General features: G+C 43.0%; 1 protein-coding gene across 1 annotated transcript in view; it reads left to right on the top strand.

The window, feature by feature from the left end:
- Positions 1-20,878, top strand: part of LRP1 (LDL receptor related protein 1) — a 2,772,300-nt gene that overhangs the window by 263,819 nt on the left and 2,487,603 nt on the right. Inside the window, exon 3 of the mRNA XM_044083629.1 lies at positions 20,087-20,224. Coding sequence (XP_043939564.1) covers positions 20,087-20,224 — 138 coding nt within the window. The remainder of the gene's footprint in view (positions 1-20,086; positions 20,225-20,878) is intronic.

The following is a 20,878-nucleotide window of genomic DNA, read 5'->3' as shown; positions in this document are numbered from 1 at the left end:
TGTCAGAAAAAGTAAATAATTGTTTAACTTGTGGGAAACAAATACCTCATAAAGATTTCCACTCTTACTGTTTGCCTTGTTTAGGCCCAGCCCACGTAGCAGCCTGTTCGGCCTGTGCTTCTTTCAACCGATGCGCTTAGGCGTCGGTCGGAGTTTGCTGAACAGTTTTTCGCTCAGATTTTGCGTATATTATGCCGCCGGATCCTCCGACTTCCCAAATCACTAAAAGCGTAGAAAAGACCGACACTGCGCCCACGGTTTCGGCCGAAACCATGGTTAAGCAAACATGAGTGTCTCGGTTTCGGCGAAACCGAGAAAACTGATCAAAGTACAGCTGAATCTATGACTACCACTGAGGCTCCTGCTACTTCACTTGAATCGGCCTCAGAAATTTTATCCACTACGGTGGTTGCTACTGCCTTATCAGACACCATTCCATTGGATGTCACTACCCCCGCACGTGGTGCTGCTAGGCCCCAGCAGCCATGTCCATTAAGGCCTTTGCCAGGGCTAAAGCAGCCAAATCTACTAAAGCAGTGCCTGTCAAACCCCTACAACCAAGCCCGCATCTAGCTCACAAATGCTTCCTCTGGCCGAAGATGGAATATGATTGATTAGGGATCTCAATCCCACCCAGACAGGGCCTCTCAGCCCCCAGAGAAGAGACCTAGGGCAGAGCCCCGAGCCTGTGTCCACTGATGATTCAGCCGATGACTCAGACATAACAGACCAGCCAGAGGCTCCTTTCTCCAATTATGAAGACTCAGATGCTGAAGAATCCATTCCAGCTGCTTCCCCACCAGAAGAATTCTCCTTTGGGGAAACCTTACATGCCATGCGAGAGCAATTCCAATGGCAGCAGCAGGATTTCTCAGATTCCAGAAAAGGCTTAGGACTTTTCTGCATCTTCCACAGCACAGGCCCTTAGCTATACCTCCTGTCCTTTCTGTGGTGGACGATGCCTTTAATGATGTCTGCTCTGCACCAGACTCTTTACCTCCAGCCCCTGCCAAACCAGATAGATTCTACAGGGTACCAGACACTCATCATCACCTTTACAAGGCCCCTCTTGCAGACCCGAAACTATATCCCAGGGTCCTAAGGCAGTAGCCTCGGCCACAGCAAAACCCTATTCCTTCTGAAAGGGAAGCCAGGTCTTTAGACAGATGGGGCAAAAAAGTCTACACCTCAACTACTCTCTCAGCTAGAGCTTTAAACTGTCAGTTTCACATGATACAATACCAAGAGTTTATGCTTGATCAGTTAACTAAAAAGCTATCCTCTGATGACTCTGTCGATAAGAAATATGTATTAGAAATGGTAAATAACATACAACAGGTTAGTAACCATTCCTTAAAATGTGGCTATGATGCACTGGAGGCTTCATTTAGGTCAGCCATGACTGGCACAGTGATAAGAAGACATGCATGGCTAAAAGAACAAGTCTTACCGGATCATGTTAAAGCTAAGTTATTAGATGCTCCTATGGATAAGACCAGTTTGTTTGGTACCCCTGCCCAGCAGGTAATGAAGAAAATGGAAGAAAAGGCAAAATCTGTTCAAACAGTTAAAGATTTCTTGCAGGTTCAGCCACCAAGGTTTAGCAGGAACTGGCCTGCCAAAAATTGGTCCTTTCCTGACTCCACAAGATCCCAAAGGGGCAGGAATAGACGTCCCAGAGGCAGAAACCAATCCAGAGGAGGTGCCTATAGAGGACGACAGTGGCAAGGTAATAACAGAGGCACAGACACAACCACTGCCACTACAACAACACAATCACAGTGACTTAACTCTAAATCCGCCTACCAGGGAACAAATAGCAGCTCCATTAGGCGGCAAATTAACCTTATTTTGAAAAACTGGCACTACATCACAAAAGACATGTGGATTTTGCAAACCATAGATCAAGGCTACGGTTCCACTTCCACACTTTACCAGTCAAAAGAGGAATACCAAACCTACCTCCAAATCAAAAACAGAAGCTCTACAACAGATAATGCAATTAGCAAAGATGAGAGCTGTGGAAAGAGTGCCAATTACAGAACAAGGAAAAGGATTCTACTCCAGACTATTCCTAGTTCCAAGAAAGGAAAAAAGTTGGAGACCTATTCTCGACCTGTCCACCTTAAATACATACATCATTGTCCCAAAATTCAAAATGCTGACCCTACAGCAACTTCTTCCCATGCTGGGCAAGGAGTGTTGGCTGGTGACTCTAGATCTCAAGGAGGCATACCTGCACGTCCCCATTCGACCAATATGCAGAAGATACCTCAGATTTCTTGCAGGATCAGAGCATTATCAATTCTCAGCATTACCCTTTGGCTTATCTACTGCGCCCAGAGTATTCACAAAATGCCTGGCATCAGTAATCGCCCACTGCAGACTACAGGGAATCCAAATTTACCCATACCTGGACGACTGCCTGCTACAAGGGGACAACAAGAGCAAGCTGACAACAGATTTACAAAGGGTCATTTACTTGCTACAAGCACTGGGATACACAGTCAATTTACAAAAGTCAAGGCTGATACCATCCCAAACAAGGACATTCTTGGGCGCAGAATTGGACACAGTAAGACAAATGGCATTCCTAACTGCAGAAAAACAAAAAGAACTCCCTCTTTACTTCTTGGCTCTAACAAAACAGAACAAGTTAACAGCAAGAAAAGTACTGCAGGCCTTGGGCTTCATGGCATCATGCATAATCTTGGTCCCACATGCCAGACTACATATGAGAAAACTGCAGTGGTATCTAAAGAATTTATGGTCACAACACAGTCACAGCCTAGAAGCAGAAATTCCACTAATTCCATGCTTAAAACAGGAGTTCCTATGGTGGGCTCAAGCATGCCAGTCAAACCGGGACTACCCTTTCGCAGCTGTCAAGCAAATCAGACCATCACAACAGACGCCTCAGACCTAGGATGGGGGGCTCACATGTTGGACAAATGCGTGCAAGGTTTGTGGACCCAGGATCAACTTCACCTGCACATCAACCTAAAAGAGATGCTGGCAGTAAAACTGGCAATCCAAAACTTCAGACCATTTCTCAAAGAAGGCCATTTGATGATAAGGACAGACAACACCACAGTCATGTGGTACATCAACAAACAGGGAGGCACTCATTCATACCCCCTATGCAGAATGACTTTGGAGCTTTGGAACCTGGCACTCAGCTACAACATCCAGTTACAGGCAATGTTTGTACCAGGAAAGGAGAATACTCTAGCAGACATGTTAAGCAGAACCACATCGGATGCCCACGAATGGATGCTACATCCGGACATCTTCAAGACCATCTCAAAGAAATGGGGAATGCCTCAGATAGATCTATTCGCTTCCCCTCTCAATCACCAGCTCAAAAAATTCTGCACAAGGGCATTCCACCCACTGGCATGGAAAGTGGATTCGCTCTCCTTCAGCTGGAAAGGCCTAACAGCATATGCATTCCCTCCTCTTCCCTTGATACACAAGGTATTACTAAAAATCAAGGAGGAACGTCCAAGGATAACCCTGATAGCTCCAAACTGGCCAAGACAACACTGGTACCCATTGCTGAGAAGCATGTCTCGGAACAACTTGTGGTCAATACTGCTGATGCCTTTGATGTTAACTCAGAACAACTACAGCATCATGCATCCGAACCTAAAAGCGTTGCAACTGCCTGCATGGAACATCACATAGCAGCAACTAATCCAGAACTTTCGCAAAGGGTTAAAGACATTATCCTAGAAGCCGCAGACCTTCAACAAGAAGGAATTATGCAGGAAAATGGAAAAGGTTTGTCATTTGGAGTACTGAAAGAGGAAAAGATGTGTCAAATATAGATATGGCTAACATTCTGGAGTACTTGGCAGAGCTTCTACATACAGGCCTGTCCTATTCCTCCATCAAGATACATGCATCAGCTATATCAGCAGAATACAGTTTTGATCCACCTGTCTTTTCACATCCTTTACTCAGGCAGTTCCTCAGAGGAATCAAGAATGTAAAACCTCCAAGGAAACCACCATTGCCAGCTTGGGATTTGAACTTTGTGCTAGAAAAGTTGACACTCACCTTTTGAACCAGCAGCAACAGCAGACCTACAACATCTATCGTGGAAAACTGCTTTCCTTCTGGCAATAACCTCAGCAAGGAGGGTTTCTGAACTTCAGGCCCTAATGGCAGTACAGCCCTTCCTAATCTTCCACCAAGATAGAGTGTCCATGAGGACTAATCCTACATTTATGCCTAAGGTGGTATCCAGAGTGTCCTTAAACCAGGCAATCCACCTACCTGCCTTCTTTCCCAACCCACAAAACAGAGGGAAAGAATACTACACACCTTGGATGTACATAGACAGCTACGCTACTACCTGGACAGAACAAAAAGTAGCAGAAAAACTGACCAGCTTTTGTAGCCTATGCAACAGGAAGAGAAGGAAAAGCTATTTCCAAACAGACAATCTCCAAATGGATAGGAAATTGCATACTATTCTGTTACTCCTTCCATGGAAAACCAATTCCACAGAACATAAGGCCTCATTCTACAAGGGCAACAGCCACTACCACAGCCTTCTTACGAGGAGTGGCAACCAAAGACATTATTGAGGCGGCTACTTGGACCTCCGTGCATACATTTGCCAAGCATTATAATTTACCTCTCTATTCTAGATCCCGAGCAGGGTTTGCCACTGCTGTACTGCAAGGGATCCTAACCACACCATAATCTAGTTTTTCCTCCTCCCTAGTTGGCTATGGTATTCTACCCAGTTGTTATGACTGCAGATGCATCCATGAAGGACATAGTACAGTTTTGTACCTACCATAAATGTAGATGTCCGAACTGGATAGCATCTGCAGTCAGGATTACCCCTCCTTCCCCTCTGTGGTACTCCTAGGGTGTTTACCCTCCTAATAGCTAGCTGGTGGGGGGGGGAGTCTCTTATGGTGTATTTGTTTGTATATATGTACATACATACTTATTTTTTGTGTTTGTCTTCTACCTTTTTGGAAACATTGGCTTTCATCCAAATTTTAGCCTTCCAAGAGGGCAATTGGCATCTGGGGCAAGAAACACTGAGGAAAATGGCGTCGGCTGATGCCTTTATACCCGAAGACCAACAGAGATGACGTCGGGTGAAGTGCGACATCAGCCGAAGCCGGACCCGGACTTTGGAATCCGGCCGACTGAAGGGCTGCCTGACGACAGGACAACCCAGTTGTTATGACTGCAGATGCTATCCAGTTCGGACATGTACATTTGTGGTAGGTACAAAACTGTACTTTCTCCTGCACAGTCTTCAGGTGAGGGCAGGGGTCAGTCCTTTCGTAAACAGACCCAATGACCTACCTTTTCAGCTGCCAGAGCCTTCTCGTCTGGCAGCACCTTTGGGAGGAAGGTTGGCACTTTTCAAAGAAAATTGGAGTTTAATTACCCAAGACAGATGGGTATTGGATATCATACACCACGGTTACAGGTTTTATTTCCATACCTTGCCTCCTTTCAAAGGCATGCCAGACGTTCCTCCTCAACAAAGAATAGAGGCTCACAAGCAAATTTCTCTGTTACTCCAAATAGGGGCCATTCAGCCGGTCCCTATGCCAGAAGTGGGCCTAGGATTTTATTCTCGCCTGTTCCTAGTACCAAAGAAAGGGAACACGTGGAGACCAATTTTGGACTTATCTATCCTCAACACTTATCTGGACATTCCCAAGTTCAAAATGTTGACGTTACAGCAGCTTTTACCTCTGCTGGGCAAAGATCATTGGATGGTAACTTTGGATCTCAAGGAGGCTTATCTTCATGTTCCTATCAGACTGAGTTGCAGGAAGTATCTGCGTTTCGAGCTGGGACTTCTCATTATCAGTTCTCTGCATTGCCCTTTGGCTTATCTACTGCCCAGAGTGTTCACGAAAGTTCTGGCTCCAGTGATAGCTTTCCTCAGGTTAAAAGGAATACAGATCTATCCTTATTTGGACGATTGCCTGATTCTGGCTCAAGGAAGGGACGAGCTTCTTCATCATTTGGATTATGTGATAGCAGTGCTAAGATGCCTGGGGTATTCTGTGAGCGAAATAAAGTCCAGTCTAGTACCCTCTCAGGACATGTGCTTTCTGGGTGTGAGACTGAATACAGCATCCCAGATGGCCTTTTGACCCCGGACAAACAAAAGAATCTTTCCTTTACTTTCATCAGTTGTCTCATCAGTCCAGGCTGACTGCAAGGACAGTCCTTCAAGCCTTGGGGTTCATGGCATCTTGTATTCTGGTGCTTCCCAATGCCAAACTGCATATGAGGAAGCTACAATGGTATCTCAAAAATGTATGGACACAGCACTGCCAGGATTTGGACACTGTCATTCAAATAATACCTTGCATTCAAAAGGAATTGTTGTGGTGGGCTCAGGAATGTCACCTAAACAAGGGACTCTCTGTGACCCGGCCAGAGGCGAGTCACATTCTAACGACAGATGCCTCAGACAAAGCTTGGGGAGCTCATCTGAATGGAAAGTGGATACAAGACAAGTGGCCTGCCAGACTACAACATCTACATATCAACTTGAAAGAGATGTTAGCAGTCCAGTTTGCATTAATAGCTTTCAAGGATTTACTTCTTCCAGGGCAGGTGTTGATTCTAACAGACAACACAACTGTCATGTGGTACATCAACAAGCAAGGCGGAACACATTCTTATCCTCTATGCAGGCAAGCAATGATTTTGTGGGAGACTGCTCTCAGTTTACAGCTAAATCTTCAGGCAAGGTTTCTGCCGAGCACAGAACTCCTTAGCAGATGTGTTGAGCAGACAAATTGTGGATCCCCACAGTGGAAATTGGATCCTCTTGTATTTCAGAAATTGACAGTGTCATGGGGAACTCCAGACATAGATCTGTTCGCTTCTCCACTAAACCACCAGCTGCCAAAGTTTTGCACAAAAGGTTTCATCCCACAGCTTGGAAAGTGGATGCTCTTTCTTTCAATTGGAGCAATCTTCATGTGTATGCCTTTCCGCCTCTGCCTCTCCTCCCAAAGGTACTACTGAAGGCCAGACAAGACAAGCCAAGGATGATTTTGATAGCTCCAGATTGGCCTCGACAGCATTGGTACCCATTATTGAGAAGCCTGGTACGGAAGCCTCCATGGCCTTTGCCTTCGATTCCACACCTGTTGTCTCAGGAGGACAGTCATTTGCTCAATGTCAAGCTTCACTCTCTGCACCTAACAGCCTGGCATATTCTGTTTTGAACCATAGTGGGCCTTCACTTCCACAGCAAGTTTTGAATGTTATTTTGGAAGCTAGAAGGCCTAGTACAAGGAAAGTGTACGCAGATAAATGGAAGAGATTTTTATTTTGGAGTGCAGCAAAGATTTTGATGTTTCTGAGCCTAATTTAAGTGTGGCTCTTCAATATCTTACTGAGTTACTGGACAAAGGTTTGTCCTTCTCTTCTATTAAGGTTCATGCTGCAGCAATTTGCTCACTATGATTGTGACCCACCATTGTTTTCTCATCCTTTGTTCAAGCAATTTCTTAGAGGGCAAAGAATATAAGACCCCCACGTAGAGCTCCTACTCCTGCTTGGGATCTCAATTTTGTGTTGGAGAAACTCACTCTACAACCTTTTGAGCCTGCAGCCACTACTGAATTAAAGTTTTATCATGGAAGACTGCTTTTTGTTGGCTATTACCTCTGCAAGAAGGGTTTCTGAGTTGCAGGCCCTTATGGCGTTGAGCCTTTCTTAATTTTCCATAAGGATAGGGTATCTTCGTACTAATCCTTCCTTTATGCCTAAAGTGGTTTCTAGTGTGGCTTTAAACCAAACTATTCATTTGCCTACTTTTTATGCAAATCCCCAAAATAAAGGGGAAAAGATTTTGCACACTTTAGATGTACACAGGCAGTTGCGATATTATTTGGACAGAACTAAAGGGTTCAGGCAGTCTCAGCAGTTATTTGTTTCTTTTGCTTTGAGTTCTCAGGGCAAGCCTGTGTCAAAACAAACTATTTCTAAGTGGATTGGGTTTTGCATTGCTTTCTGTTATTCCCATCATGGCAAGGAGATTCCAGCTGGGATTAGGCCTCATTCCACTAGGGCTACTGCCACTTGACAGCTTTTTGAGGGGGTGGCAACTAAGGATATTTTGGAGGCAGCTACTTGGAGTTCAGTGCATACTTTCTCTAGGCATTATCACCTACCACTTTACTCTAAATCCAGGGCTGGTTTTGCCACTGCTGTTTTGCAGGGCATTCTGGCAGCTCCTGCTTCCTTATAGTTTGGCCATCCTCCCTTACCTCTGCTTTGGGATTCTACCCAAGTGTAAGGACTGCAGCAATGTGAGATGAAGAACATAGTACAGTTTTGTACCTACCATAAATGTAGATGTTCGAAGATCCACATTGCTGCAGTCAATACCTCCCTCCTTCCCCTCTGTAGTTAGAGGCGGTTGTGTGGGTTGGGTTGTCAATAGGGTGTATATTGTATATATTGTACATATTTTTAGTGCTAGCATGGTTGTTTGTTTGTTTGCTGTCTTTTGGTTTTGACCTTTATTTTTAGGGTCTTCTGACATCTGGGGCAGGAAAAGACTGAGGATATGACGTCGGTCATGCGCATTTGTACCCTGACGTCCTGATGTCAGTCAAATGCACCTTGACCGACGTCAGCCTTATACTTTGATATTCGGGCCGACCGAGGACAGCGGACTACCCAAGTGTAAGGACTGCAGCAATGTGGATCTTCGAACATCTACATTTATGGTAGGTACAAAACTGTACTTTTTCTTCCGAAAATTTACTAACAAAGGAAAGTGTTTTCTACACTTGTTGGATGTCCACAGACAGTTATGTTTTTACTTGGGTAGAACAAAATCTTTTAGAAAATCAACTATTTCTATCATTTTCAGGACCCAGATTGGGAAAGTCTGTATCAAAGGCTACGCTATCAAAATGGCTAAGAGTGTATTACCTGTATAGACGACCAAAACAAACTCACATTGTCGTCTGCTGTTTCTACAAGATCTGTTTCCACTTCAGCTGTCTTCCATTCCAGAGCTTCTATGGAAGAATATGTGCAGCTGCAACTTGGGCTACTCCTCATACCTGTATCACTCATTACAGATTGGACATGGTCTCCAGGGGAAGAGCATCATTTGGCTCTATGGTGCTCAGGAATATCCTTCCTTAGGGCCTCTCAGGATCCAAAGTAGCTAGGGAATCTGTCCCATCAGTCAAGAATGAATGAAGATTGACAACATCAGATAAAAAGTTGTGCTCTTACCATAACGTTCCATCTGTGTTGCTGAGCTTCATTCATTCTTGACATCCCAACGTCCTGCCCCCTCCAAAAGACTCCTGGATGTCCGGACCTAGTCCTGGGATGTTGTAGGGTTTTACCTTATTGAGGGCTTCTGTATTTCTTTTAAATGAGGTAATGGGGAGCGAGGCATTGTGGGTAGAGCCTTAGCTCAACAGTTTTTGGCTGGTGCAAGCTATGTATAATGGCTGAGTCCGTTCCGAGAGGTTGGAACCGAACCCATCAGTCAAGTATGAATGAAGATCAACAACACAGATGGAACATTATGGTAAGAACGTAACTTCTTTTTATATAAATCATGGAATGTCATTATGATGCTGATGCAAATAAATGTTAGGGAGACAATCTTGGAATCAGAATGGTCACCTGGCATTATTAGAAGGCATCACTATGCCTGTGTGTTAGATAGCAAGTGTTTAAGTGGAAATGCTAATCATGCTTTGATTAGAGTTAAATTCATTAGACAAAATGTGCATACAAGACATGTAGATATGAATTGCATCTAGCAAGATGCTATAAATTGGTTGTTATGTCTGGCTGAAGTTAATGGAGGTAATAAGAGACAATGATACCATACGGTGAGGTTGCCTGCTGGTCAGTGTTTAGGGTAGGAAAAGGCTGTAAACAAGTAAAAGCAAGGAAAGGTAGTAATGCTGAGCATCAGTACCACTGAGGTATATATAAGAAAGGTAGCAAGTTACTAAAATGATAAAGGTGGAAAAACTGATGCTGACCTTTTCCAGTTGTATTGGAGTAGTGCGTTTTAATGGAAATAACAATAATCTGCTGTATTTGATATGTACTAGGTGGGGGAAGTTTAAATGGAAAATCATGGAATGCAGTCATTGGTTATGTGATTTATTTTATTATTACAATGTAAGAATTCATCTAATTGCACTGTGTATGCTTGATGAGATGAGTTCAGATTGGGAAGCCTTAAATGGAGTTGTATTTTTTGATGACTGCTTAATAGTTTTGTTTATTTTTTGTTTACCGTAGTAGAGCATTGATCAAAAATTGCCATCTGCAGACTCTGCCTGGATTGAATGTTTCAAAAAGAATGATCCTAGTAAGCAATTCTGAATGACAAGAGTAATAACACACACACACACACACACACACACACACACACACACACACACACACACACACACATTGCAGCATTATTGGGGGGGGGGGGGCTTTTGCCATTAAAAAACAATATACGTGATTATAAAGTAAATGGCATTATATTATGTCATTGCAGAATAATTTGTATAACATACAGGAATTAAAAAAAAAAGTGAATACTGTGCTCAATTGTGAAAGTGCTCTATACATTTTTACAAAAGAGGTATCTTGCAGGTTACTGGGATGTTAGAAGTGAAAAGTGTTGGACATAACTTTGTAAATGCCAAGACGATGGTATATCAGTCGTGTATTATGTTCTTCGTTGATGTTTACCAACAGTATTGTAGGACTTGATTGTATGTAAATGAGTGTTGAAGAAAAGGATGTAAATAAAGATGGGTTTCTTTAAAAAAAATGTACATATTCTGGGATTTATCGGACTGCCCTCTGACAGATTAGTTGATGTGATGTTTAAGTAGCTTCTGATATAGTCTGTATTCCAAGGTGGACATAACATTCCTTACAAAAAGGGGTAATGTGGGAAAAGGATTTTTCCATCTTAACCATCTAGCATGATTTTGAATTTGAGTGATTCTGACTTTCACATCAGTTAGGTGAGTCAGGTGGTCATTTTTTAAGCTGTGTTGCCACTGCTTTTGCAGGGCTTTTGGGTAGCATCAATAGCTACAGTAAATGCCTGTTAGCGCACTAGTATTTGGGAGCTGGATAGAATGTTTCTGAGCTTTGTTGAGGGTGGGCATCATTTTCAGGGTTAAATGTGCCATGCTGCCTTTTTTTGCCTTTTCCTTCTCTCCTACTTTCTGTACGGTTTTGCTGCCTGTGGTTAAGGTTCCCTGCAGCAGCACATCTTGATTATGTCAATGTTATGTTAGAGTTGCTTGATTGCATAAAGAAATAGCAAGCCTATCTGTTCTGAAATGTAAGTATATTTAATATTCTGCCTTCACCTTGCCCTGTAAGTTCACCCTCAATCTTTCTCCAGTTATCCCTCACCTTCTTGCATGCCTCCCACCTGTTCTTGGAGTCAGTTCTTTGAACCAGTAACACTGTGTGAAGAAGTATTTTCACTGATCCATTGAGCAGTTGGCTTTTTGCAGTTTGCATCTTTGCTGCCTCCTTCTTCCATCATGCCTGTTCAGAGATGTTTTTACAACTGTCTGATATGATTGTGTGTGCCCTATGCTATGTCACATTTACTTTTTAAAGCGAAGACACTGGCTGCTTGTAATGAATATTCTTAATCCTTCCCCTCTCTCTAACACACACTACTGGTATCATTCCTCTGGGTACCGTCCAATGGCCTGATGTCTCTCTCTCCTTTGTGGCTTCAAGAACTCTATGTAAATTAGTTATTATAAGGGAATGATCTAAATCGGGCCTGATGTAATTGAGGACTAGTCTCAGAACAACAAGACTGAAGAAGAGAAAATTGAGAATATAAATACTTAGTTTGACGTTGCTGTGTCTAGGAGTGTTAGTGTCAGGGCGTGTGAAAGGTGCACATTAGTGGGGATTGGAGTTGAAGCTCCCTTACAATAAAGTTTTAATGGATCACAGTGAGAGGTAGAGGTTTGTTTTAGTTCTTTGTTAGTTGGAGGTAATTTTTTCCTTTCTTTGTTGTTGGAGGACTAGTAATTGTAGGCCTTACAGTTCACATAGGGAGGTAGCAAGATCAATTCCCATTTGTTTCTGGAATCTCTCAGTCCGGTTACAGCTGACCATATAGTCCTGCTGTTGAAGTGGAGGACCTTATTCCTGGACATGTAATTTTACAGTAAGTTTGTTAATTTTGTATCTTTTCCCAATGCCATCATGTTTACGTCCTCATCTGGTATTTCACGCCAAGGTAGCTGTGGCTCAAGTGCTGCACCACTTCACGTTTGTCTGCACTCGACCTTAAATACTGTAGTACTACGCGTTTGTCTGCACTCGACCTTAAAATGTTGCAGCACTTCGCATTTGTCTGCACTCTACCTTAAATGTTGTAGCACTTTGTGTTTGCACTTGACCTTACACGCTGCAGCACTTTGCGTTTGTCTGCACTCGACCTTAAATGCCATTTTCCTGCACAGTTTTTAGCCCTTTCTTAAGACTTTTTAATACCTTCTACTGCTCCACTATGTGCCACCCACTTAAGTCATTGAAGCAGCTTTGCACCATCTCTGCTATATCTGAAGTAGTGAATACTGAAGTTAATGGACCCAGAACTGACCACAGACATAATTTCTAGTCATTTTCAGTTTTTTTAGCAGTGTAATGAACCACTGCCCTTGTTGCATCTTCAAACCATAATGCAGGCCAGATGTTCTTCATGTTTCACTGTTGCAGTCATTACATTTGGGTAATCTGCTGGCAGGTTGCCCTCAGTCGGCCTGAATTCCAAAGTCTTGGGTCCTGCGTCTGTTGCTGTCTCTTCTTCCATGACATCAGGTCGTCAGGGGTATAAAACAGGCAGCCAACGCCATTTTCTTTAGTCTTTTTTGCTGTGCGGTGCCCGAAGCAGAAGCAGTTCGCAAGTGCCGGTCGGCCGACTCCTGAAATTTTCAAATTTCCGAACCGAAGTCTTCACTACAGCTAAGTACCCCATTGGGGAAGCTTTTTCTTGCTGCATACCGATGTCAGTAAAAGTTAATAATTACATTACTTGTGTGAAGCAAATACCTCATAAGGATTTCCATTTGTACTGTATTCCTTGCCCAGGCCCTGATCATAACATGCCTAGCTGTCTAGCTGTCAGTTTTGTGCTAGATTTAACCAACGCACTATTAAGCATTGGTATATCTTTGCCTCAAAATATTTTGGAAACAGATTTAACTATCCTGAAATGTCGTCGGATAGCAATCCGACTACCAGAGTTCACAAAAAATGCAAAGAAAAGGACAGAGACGGACAGTTGAGGTCCAAAACCGACGACAAAGCTTCTCCTAAGCTAGTCGCCAGTTCACCGGTACTCAGTGAGGCACTTTCGCAGCTCCTGATACCCGCTACTTTTGAGTCGGAGGCCTCTACCGATACCCATGTGGATTCCGGCACGCTGCGAAATTCTCAAAGTATTGTACCCGCGGTCTCCTTCGGATGGGTCCGGAGCCGCTGAGCAGGCACCGGCTTCTGAGGGTGTCTTTAGGCCTCAGCATTTCTGCATAAAACCGCCGGCTTCAAAATCAAAGACAAAAGCATCTTCTAAAGCTAAAAAAAATGACGCATGAGCCACATGCTCAGGCCTCTATGCCCAAAAAGCAGATCAAAATGGCTGAAGACCGAATTACCTTGATCAGGAGTTCCCAACCCCTTCCTGATAAGAGGCCTAGGCAAGACACTGATTATGAATCTTCAGATCAGGTTTCTGTTTCTTCTGATTCCTCTACTGATCAGGAATTTTCTATACCATCCTATGAGGATTCTGATGCAGAGGAATCTATCCCATCTGCATCTCCTCCTGAAGATTATTCCTTTGGAGAAACCTTGCATACTTTGAGGGAGCACTTTCACTGAGAGAGTCAAGATTTCTCAGAGTCTAAAAAAGAGGCTTAGGGATTTCCTTCTTCTCCCTCAGCATAGGCCTTTAGCCATACCTCCTGTTTTAGACATTGTGGATGATGTGTTTTCGGAGTCAAGCTTGACTCCAGACTCCTTATCTCTGGCTCCTAGCAAGCCGGACAGATATTACAGGGTTCCTGACTCACGCAAATTTTTATTTAAAAACCCTGCTGCTGACCCTGAAACTATTTCACGGGGTCCAAAAGGTGCAAAGGCCTTAACAGCAAAAAATCCTACCCCCTCTGATAGAGATTCCAGGGCACTGGATAGATGGGGAAAGAAGGTTTATACATCTGCAACCTTGGCAATTAGGGCCTTAAACTGCCAGTTTCATATGCTGAAGTATCAACAGCATGTTATGGGATTACTGAAATAGAAAATGATGTTGATTTCTGAATGTGCAGAAAATAAAGAATTGCAGGAATTATTGCATGCAGCAGAACAAGTTGGAAAACATACTTTGCAATGTGGTTTTGATTCCTTAGAGGCCTCCTGCAGGACCGTAGTTACTGGATCTGTGATTAGAAGGCATGCCTGGCTAAAAGAGCAAAATTTGCCTGATCATGTTAAAGCTAAATTGCTGGATGCACCTTTACAGCATGATACTCTGTTTGGTGTTAAGGCAGAAGAGGTTTTAAAGAAAATGGAAGACAAAGCTAAGTCTATGCAAACTGTAAAAGACTTCTTACAAATGCAGCCACCAAGATTCCGTAGACACTGGCCTACAAAGAATTGTTCCTTTCCTGTGTCCGGCAGAGCTCAACGGGGCAAATCCAGGTGCCCTAAAGGTTCTAGATACCAGTTCCAGGATTCTTACAGGTCAAAGCAATGGGGTGCCTCTACCTCCAAATCTGGAGGAAATAAAGCGCAACCCTACAGTAAACAGTCTCAATGAGTTCCCTCTGCCATCACCAAGCACTTATATTTTGGCAGCACCCTTAGTGGGAAAATTAGCACTATGCTCAAAATTGGCAGTTAATAACCCAGGACAAGTAGGTATTAAACATAGTATCCCAGGGATACAGATTCCACTTCCACATTCTGCCAATTCCAAACGGTTGGCCAGAACTGCCAAAAAATCAATGGGTAGAGGTACAGAAACAAGTTACGTCCCTCATGGATTATGGGGGCTATTCAGCCAGTGCCAGAACAGGAAAAAGGACAACAGTTTTACTCAAGACTGTTCTTGGTACCCAGAAAAGACAAGGCCTGGCGCCCAATACTGGATTTATCAATTTTGAACACATTCCTGGACATTCCAAAATTCAAAATGCTAACTTTGCAGCAGCTTCTGCCCATGCTGGGCAAGAATGCTTGGCTAGTGACTTTAGATTTAAAAGAGGCATACCTGAATATCCCAATAAGGGAATCGTGCAGAAGATACCTCCGTTTCAAGGCTGGCTTTATGCATTACCAATTCTCTGCACTGCCCTTTGGCTTATCTACTGCCCCCAGGGTCTTTACAAAGTGCCTGGTACCAGTAATTGCATTTTGCAGACAGAGGTATACAAATCTAACCTTACTTGGACAACTCTCTCATTCAAGCAGAGAACAAGGACATTATTCATCAGCATCTGGCGTTTGTGAAAAGGCTTCTAAGATGCCTGGGGTACACAGTAAACAAAAAGAAATCACAACTGGTACCCTCTCAAAAGATAACATTCCTGGGTGCAAGCTTGAATACAACTGCCCAGATAGCTTTCCTCACGCCAGACAAACAAAGGCAACTGACTGTTTACTTCAAACAGATGGCAACAAAAACCCAGTTATCTGCAAGACAAATTCTGCAGGCATTGGGGTTAATGGCATCCTGCACTCTACTGATTCCATATGCAAGACTGTATATGAGGAAAGTACAGTGGTACCTAAAATGTTTATGGAGTCAACATTGTCACAGTCTGGAGACAATGATTCCTCTCATCCCCTGCCTACAACAGGAGTTTCTTTGGTGGGCAGAGGCATGTCATTAAAACATGGGACAGTCCTTCACTCTACCCCCTGCCAGCCAAACCTTAACTACAGACTCATCGGACTATGCATGGGGGGCCCACCTGGTGGGAAGATGCATTCAGGGCATATGGACCCCAAAACAAATGCATCTGCATATCAACCAAAAAGAGATGTTAGCAGTTCAGAATGCCCTGACAGCCTTCAAGGACTTACTTAATCCAGGACAGCTACTGATAAAGACCAACAACACCACGGTTATATGGTACATAAACAAGCAGGGGGCACACACTCCTACGCCCTTTGCAGACTAGCCATGGTATTGTGGAACACAGCCTTGACTTACCAAGTACATCTTCAAGCTCAGTTCCTGCCAGGAAAGCAAAATACTCTAGCAGACGACTTAAGCAGAAACCTTATGGACCCTCACGAGTGGAAACTGGATCCACAAGTCTTCAGCATGATAACAAAGAAATGGGGGAGCCCGGACATAGACCTTTTTGCCTCTCCTCAGAATTATCAACTGGACAAATTCTGCACAAGGACTTGTCACAGACAAGCATGGAAAGTGGATGCCCTATCCTTCAGTCGGAAAAACCTGTCAATTTACGTCTTTCCTCCTCTGCCTCTTCTTCCTAAGGTCCTACTAAAGGTCAGACAAGAAAAACAAAAAATTATACTAGTTGCTCCGGACTAGCCCCACCAACACTGGTATCCAATCCTAAGGAATATGTCTCAATTGCCAGCTTGGTACTTGCCTCAAATACCTCACTTACTGTCTCAGCGTTCGAAAGACATGCGTAAAATGGGCGTGCCTTCATTGAAGGTTGGGCATTTAGCTGGCACCTCGGCACTGTAAAAATCTACTGCCAATCATTAGCGGACCGGAATTCCGCTGTGGCGACCCCTAACCGGGAAAAGCCGAAAGAAGAAGAAGAAGAAGACTGTCTCAGCAAAATAATCAGATCCTGCACAGTCAACTCCAAACACTGAACCTGGCAGCATGGCTGATCACGTAGTTATTCAAACACCACCTCTCAGTAAATCTGTGATGGATGCATTTTTGGAAGCCAGGAGGCCTAGTACTAGAAAATTTATGCTGATAAATGGAAGAGATTCTGTGCTTGGAGGCAAGCACAAGGAACTGACACAGCAGAGCCAAATATTCCTCAGATTTTTACAATACTTGACTGAGATGCTTGAGAAAGGCCTGTCTTTTTCATCACTAAAAATCCATGCATCTGCCACCTCTGCTCATTACAACACAGAGCCACCGATCTTAATTCACCCTTTGCTAAAACAGTATCTTAGAGGGGCCAAAAATTTAAGACCTCCCAGACGATCGCCAATTCCTGCATGGGACCTCGATTTTGTGTTGGAAAAGCTCACCCTGCCTCCATTTGAACCAGCTACTACTGCAGATATAAAGTTTTTATCATGGAAAACAGCTTTGCTCCTGGCAATTACTTCAGCAAGAAGGGTTTCAGAGGTACAGGCCCTTATGGCTGTGGAGCCTTTTATCATATTTTACCCAGACAGGGTGTCCCTCAGGACCAATCCTTCCTTTATGCCTAAGGTGGTTTCCAGTGTGGCTCTTAACCAAACTATTCATCTGCCAACTTTTTATCCAAATCCGCAGAACAAGGGGGAGTGGATTCTGCATTCCTTGGACGTACACAGACAACTAAGATTCTACTTGAGCAAGACTAAAGCTCTAAGAAAAACTGAGCAGCTACTGGTGGCATTTGCTGCAGGATCAGAGGGAAAGGCTATTTCAAAGCAGACTATTTCAAAGTGGATAAGCCACTGCATTCGTTTCTGCTACTTACATCATGGTAAACCAGTGCCCAAGGGCATTAGGTCTCACTCCACCAGGGCTGCAGCTACATCAGCAGTTTTTCTCAAAGGGGGTACCAACCAAAGACATTCTAGAAGCTGCTACTTGGAGTTCTGTTCATACTTTTACAAAGCATTATCATTTGCCTCTCTCTTCTAAGTCTAGGGCAGGCTTTGCCACTGCAGTTCTGCAGGGCCTTATAGCCGCTCCTAATGCTGTTTAGCTCCAGGCTCCCATCCATAGCTTTGGGATTCTACCCAAATGTAATGACTGCAACAGTGAAACACGAAGAACATAGTACAGTTGTGTACACTTACCATAAATGTAGATGTTCAAGGGTATTCACTGTTGCAGTCTAGGTTACCCACCCGCCATCCCACTTTTTATTCTGTTGTCTCCTTCCTTCACTATGTTCTACAGCCTTTGTGGTGTATTTGCTTTTAGATGAAGGTAAAATTTATGTTGTTGCATGTATATATAATTTATATATATTTTTGCTCCCCATTTGGGGAGCACCTGACATCTGGGGCAAGAAAAACTAAAGAAAATGGCGTCGGCTGCCTGTTTAATACCCCTGATGTCATGGAAGAAGAGACCGCAACCGACGCAGGACCCAAGACTTTGGAATTCAGGCCAACTTGAGGGCAACCTGCCAGCAGATTACCCAAATGTAATGACTGCAACAGTGAATACACTCGAACATCTACATTTATGGTAAGTGTACACAATTGTACTTTCCTAAGTGTCAGTCACACCCCCATACCCTGATGTTTTTTTTTTTGTAATAACTCTTATCCAGTGCTGTGTCGGAGGCTGTGCTGAAGTCCAGGAGTCCAGATAGACTCTGTCTCTTGGTATTTCACTGTGAGCTACTGCTGTAACTTAACTGGAAAATTTTATCAGGCTTGACTGACAGCTGTATCTGGCGGTGGTTGTGCTGTAGATGGTTGTCCTGTAGGAAAGAAACCGGTGTATCACTCAAGATTTTATGTGACCTTTCCTGCCACTGCTGTTAGGCTAACTGGCCTTGTAATTTCCTGTATTTCTCCAGCACCATGTCAGGTTGATTACTCCTGTTGTTTCCTTATAGTCCTCAAACATTTTCCACAGTGTCTGTTGATCTGAAGATACCTGAGGACTTGGAGAAGCAGTCCATCAGCTGTGACATGTCTTTGGTATGTGTTCTCAGACCTGCTTGTCATTTGTTCTTTCTCCTAAATCACGTAGAATAAGGCCTTCGATAAGAACATGGCTTACTGATATTGCACTGTCACCCTTGGATATGATGCTGAGTAATGCTGGTTAGAATCTGATGAATGAAAACTTGTGTGAGGACTTCAAACTTGCACTCTCTTTGATTCATTTAGGATCACAAATCTCAAAAAGCAAAATGCCAAGAAAATTATTATGCTTTGACTACAGATGTCCGAGAAGGGACACCCTTAGTCCACCTACAGGAATCACTTGCTGCCTTTTCATTATGCTGTAGAATATGATGAAATACCACACTGTTCAGCAGCTTAGATGAATAGTAAACAGACATTGTATGCTTAAGAAGGCTAGTTGGTCTATGGATTTTGCCAAGTTAGAGGCGATATGTGGGGAAAGAGTGAAGCATAAGAATTGTTTAATATTACAAAATCAGAAGTGAAATCGGATGAAAACTGCGACGCAATGAAATTTCTTTTTGGTGTGCTTTGTGTTGAAACGTTATTGCATGCAAGAAGTGCGTAATGTGTTCCGTGGTTAAGGAAAAAAAAATTGGAAAGTGTGTAAAGCATAGTGAAAATATTATTCCCAGAAGCTGCTATACATTTCCTGCCAGATTAAGAGTTAGTCTGCCAAAACTGTGATGTTGAACAGTTGTTTCGATATGCTGTTTACTGCTGTCAGGTATGTTGTTCCTTCATAGCAAATGGAACTGTTGCTGGTCACTAGATTCTACAGCTTTACCAGCTGCATTGTGTACAGCTGAGGTTGGTTATAAAGCTGTTGCCTGCTTTTCAGACTAACTGCTTGAAAACAGAAAGAGATGAGATCAGCAGATGGCTTATGTCTCGAGAAATGGCATGCAAGATTAGCCTCTGTATGTGTGTTTGGAAGGGTGTCAAAGAAACAATACTTATATTGTGCCTTTGGATGAAAAACATATTGCTGTGGTATTCAGAACTAAAAATGTTTTGCTGTCTGCTATTTTGTGAGGCAGTAAACTCCTTAAAGTTTTTTCTCTACATATGCAGTATATTTTTCCATTTATTGAACTGTTTTGTAGCCAGTATATCTTGTGGTAGTTTTTTTTCAGTATTTCTCACTTTTCCCTCTCTCCAACCCTAGGTTTTCACATCAAGGTATCGAAGTGTCAGCCAAATGAACACAGCTGTTTGAGCTCAGATGTCTGTATTCACATGGCAAAACTCTGCAATGGTGTACACGACTGTCCTGATGGTTCAGACGAGGGTGCTCACTGTCTTGGTATACATGTTTATGTATCTTCAAAAGAAATAGATTTGAAAGGAGGAGATGTTGAGTGCAGAGATGGAATAGAGGCTACATGGCGAGCACATTATTTTAAATGTCTTAATCGCTTTTGTGTTGTCATTTCTTTGTGAAGTTTAGTGGAGAATGTATATTTGTAATACATACACACTCATGCATGTTTTAACACCACAGCAGTGATAGAATAGTGAGTGAGCTCTGTCATTTACACCGTCATTGTATATGACACTTAAAGCAATATGTTGGTTATATCACTGCAGATAATATAAATATTATATAGAGTATATATAGAATACGTGGTGCATATTTTAAGTATTTGAACTTGTACAAATCCAGGCATGGAAGAGATGCCGATGGAGGTACACTTGCGGTCTTACTCTGTTTACTGCCGTGCTCCTTTCCACCTCACCTGACCCATGTTCTTTTCAACAATTTCATTGTACTGAAGTCTTAAGTTGTTTTTTTTTTTCAGCAGTGTGCAGGTTTTCTGAATTGTTGTATGTATGTATATGTGTGTGTAATATATATATATATATATATATATATATATATATATATATATATATATATATATATGTATATACACACACACACACACACACACACACACACACATATATATATATATAT

The sequence above is a fragment of the Protopterus annectens genome, chromosome 9.part0, assembly GCF_019279795.1.
Source record: "Protopterus annectens isolate FY-2018-M chromosome 9.part0, PAN1.0, whole genome shotgun sequence".
Taxonomy (NCBI): domain Eukaryota; kingdom Metazoa; phylum Chordata; order Ceratodontiformes; family Protopteridae; genus Protopterus; species Protopterus annectens.
Note: the sequence above shows the minus strand (reverse complement) of the source record. Positions and strands in the feature narration are given on the sequence as shown.